We start from the raw sequence: 2,831 nt of genomic DNA on the forward strand, positions 1-2,831 counted from the left end.
CCAAGGAATTATTTTCCTATCCCCACAGTAATGGATCAGCATGTGTCCTTCAGTTATCGACTTGAATGCAAAGATCCAATTTTCTAATTAAGGGGACTGAAACTGAGCGGTAACGATCAATACTGTCAGACCAGAAGGACAGTCTGATTTCTGATCGGTAACATCATAAGGATGCTGTTCAAAGACCAATATTGAACACAATGATTGCCAAGAAAATGAAACTCGCGTTTATAATAGCGATTCTGTTTGTATCGTGTTATTTTGCAGCAGTTTACGTGAATGAAAATGTAAACAAATTCTCCATCCTTTTGAAAATATCCTCAGTGAAACCCGAAAGACAGTCCACAAAAGATCCTTCCCGTGTGCTAACTGTCTCTGACAAATATTCTGATTGCCTCAAAATAATCAATGGCAGCATGAAAAATGTGCAAGCAGTTACCAAATCAACTGGATTCAAACACAAAGAATCACATTTGTTGGAAAAAGATTATATCAAACTATGTAGGGATTGCATTTCCTTCATTAATACCCGTGGATATATCACCTCCCCCTTATCGAACGAGGAGCGTGACTTCCCCATAGCTTATTCAATTGTAATCCATCACAAAATTGAAATGTTTGAGAGGCTTTTACGAGCGATATACATGCCACAGAATGTGTACTGTGTCCACATCGATCGGAAATCTCCGCAATTATTTCACTCGGCAGTGGTAGCCATCATCTCCTGTTTTGATAATGTCTTCGTCGCCAGTAAACTTGAGCATGTGACCTATGCTTCATGGTTTAGAGTTCAGGCCGATCTCAACTGTATGGGGGATCTGGTAAGAAGCAAGAATCCATGGAAGTATTTTGTCAACTTGTGTGGACAGGATTTACCAATCCAAACAAATAGAGAGATAATTAAGAAGCTGATATCTGCCAAAGGTCAAAACATTATAACTTCCTCTCCGCCATCAGTGACGAAACAGGCAAGTTGTTATGAGCAGTTTAATCCTCTTGCTCGTCTATATTGAGTCTTAAAACTTTTGGGTCGCTTGAAATTGTGGCAAATTTATTTCATAAATTGTCAGTCATGTGAACATTCCCGTAATTTGTTTTCTGTCATCTATTCACTGTACTCCCTCCTTTTCAAAATGATAAACAATGTTTCTTCAATATCTCCGGGCAAAAAGACAAAATGTTCTTCTATGTCTTATTCAAAACAAACATGAATGTATTGATGATTTCACAAACCCATTCAACTCAACATTTTTTATGATTTTTTTTATTTGTTTCTGCCTGTTTCTCTCTCTATCCATCTGGTTATCTATCCATCTATGCCTGTGTGTCTGCGTGTTTGCCACCTGCTTGTCTATTTATCTATCTGCCTGTCAGTCAATCAACCTATCTGTCTGTCTATTTAGTTTCCTTTTCTTTCTATCTGTGCATTTATCTGTCTGTCTATCTACCCATTGATTCATCTATCCATCTATCATGTGTACACGATCCTCCTCTCGACAAAAACAAAACTGTGAAATGATTTACTGGATGGTATCCTTTTCGCCAGATATTTAAGTTGCAGCTTGTAACTATTCACAGGACCAATTTTAGAAACATTTTCCTTGATCTTTCAGACACGGTGGAAGTATCGATATCTCATTAATGATACCGTAGTGAGAAAATCTCAACTGAAACAGAAACAGAAAAATATCAACATTTTTGTAGGAAACGCGTATTTTATTGCGACCCGAGACTTTGTCGACTATGTGTTGAAAAGCTCTGAAATCAAACAGTTTTTCAAGTGGTCAGAAGATACGTATAGTCCTGATGAGCACGTTTGGGCAACAATTCACAGAATGCCCGGAGTCCCAGGCTCCGAACATATCTGGGACACGAATCGCAGTCTGAGCGTCCCGGTCTTCAGTCACTTGATAACATGGAAGTCACAGCAAACTAATTCAGAGCATGGCAGGCAGGGTCATCCTTGTGCTGGAGAGTATCGCCATTACAACTGTGTCTATGGTGCTGGAGATTTGCCGTGGATCCTCCAGCATCGACATCACCTCTTTGCCAACAAATTTGACTCTGAAATGGACAATACAGCGGTTCAGTGCATTGAGGAGCACCTCAGGTGGAAAATCCTGAGCAGGAACAGTTCACTGAAACCTTACAGTGCGGATAAATGTTGTTCGGCCCATTGAGTCTGTAACAAACCTCCTAACAGGATCCCCTCCAGAACCGTCCGCCCTTTCAGCCCCACAAGCCATGGCTGGCACACTGGACTGGCACATCTTGTATACCACGGGACAATTTAGCATGGTCAGACCACCCTAACTTGCACATCTTTGTGACTGTGGGAGGAAACCAGAGCTCCTGGTGGAAACTCACACTGACACTGGAGAATGTACAGACTCCATTCAGAGAGTCACCCAAAGCTGGAATCTAACCCAAGTCCCTGGCGCTGTGAGGTAGCACTGCAAATCGCTGAGCCACTATGCCTGATCATGCCTTTTGAAAAGCGTGTCACTGTTTAGAGGTAGGTAGAGAGACAGGCAGCTAGGTAGTCAGATAATTAGATCGACAGATTATCAGACAGGCAGACGTCAATTTCCATAATGTTGTGATACTAATGGGTTAAAGCTATCAAAGATGCTATTTTAATTGATTCCATCGAAATTTTGTTTTCGTTTGGAATAAAGAACAGACAGTTCTCACGACTCAGAGAAAGTGAGGACTGCAGAGGCTGGACATCAGAGTCGAGAGTGTGGTGTTGGAAAAGCACAGCAGGTCAGACAGTATTGGAGGAGCAGGAAAGCCGACATTTCGGGCATAAGCCCTTCATCAGGAAACGC

General features: G+C 41.5%; 1 protein-coding gene across 1 annotated transcript; it reads left to right on the plus strand.

The window, feature by feature from the left end:
- The first annotated feature begins 135 nt into the window (after window positions 1–135).
- On the plus strand, window positions 136–2,180 carry LOC122544124 (beta-1,3-galactosyl-O-glycosyl-glycoprotein beta-1,6-N-acetylglucosaminyltransferase-like). The gene is made up of 2 exons (XM_043683162.1): window positions 136–968; window positions 1,614–2,180. The coding sequence occupies exons 1-2, from the start codon at window positions 201–203 to the stop codon at window positions 2,178–2,180; spliced, it is 1,335 nt and encodes a 444-aa protein (XP_043539097.1). The 5' UTR covers window positions 136–200.
- Window positions 2,181–2,831: the final 651 nt, after the last annotated feature.

This window comes from Chiloscyllium plagiosum, chromosome 46 (assembly GCF_004010195.1).
Source record: "Chiloscyllium plagiosum isolate BGI_BamShark_2017 chromosome 46, ASM401019v2, whole genome shotgun sequence".
NCBI classification, from domain to species: Eukaryota; Metazoa; Chordata; class Chondrichthyes; order Orectolobiformes; family Hemiscylliidae; genus Chiloscyllium; species Chiloscyllium plagiosum.

What these genes read in the sequence shown, in the direction of transcription:
- LOC122544124 (XM_043683162.1), top strand. Translation starts at nt 201, where the DNA reads ATGATTGCCAAGAAAATGAAACTCGCGTTTATAATAGCGATTCTGTTT. An exon ending in CGCCATCAGTGACGAAACAG is followed by an intron (nt 969 to 1,613) that starts GCAAGTTGTTAT and finishes TTGATCTTTCAG; the next exon opens with ACACGGTGGAAGTATCGATA.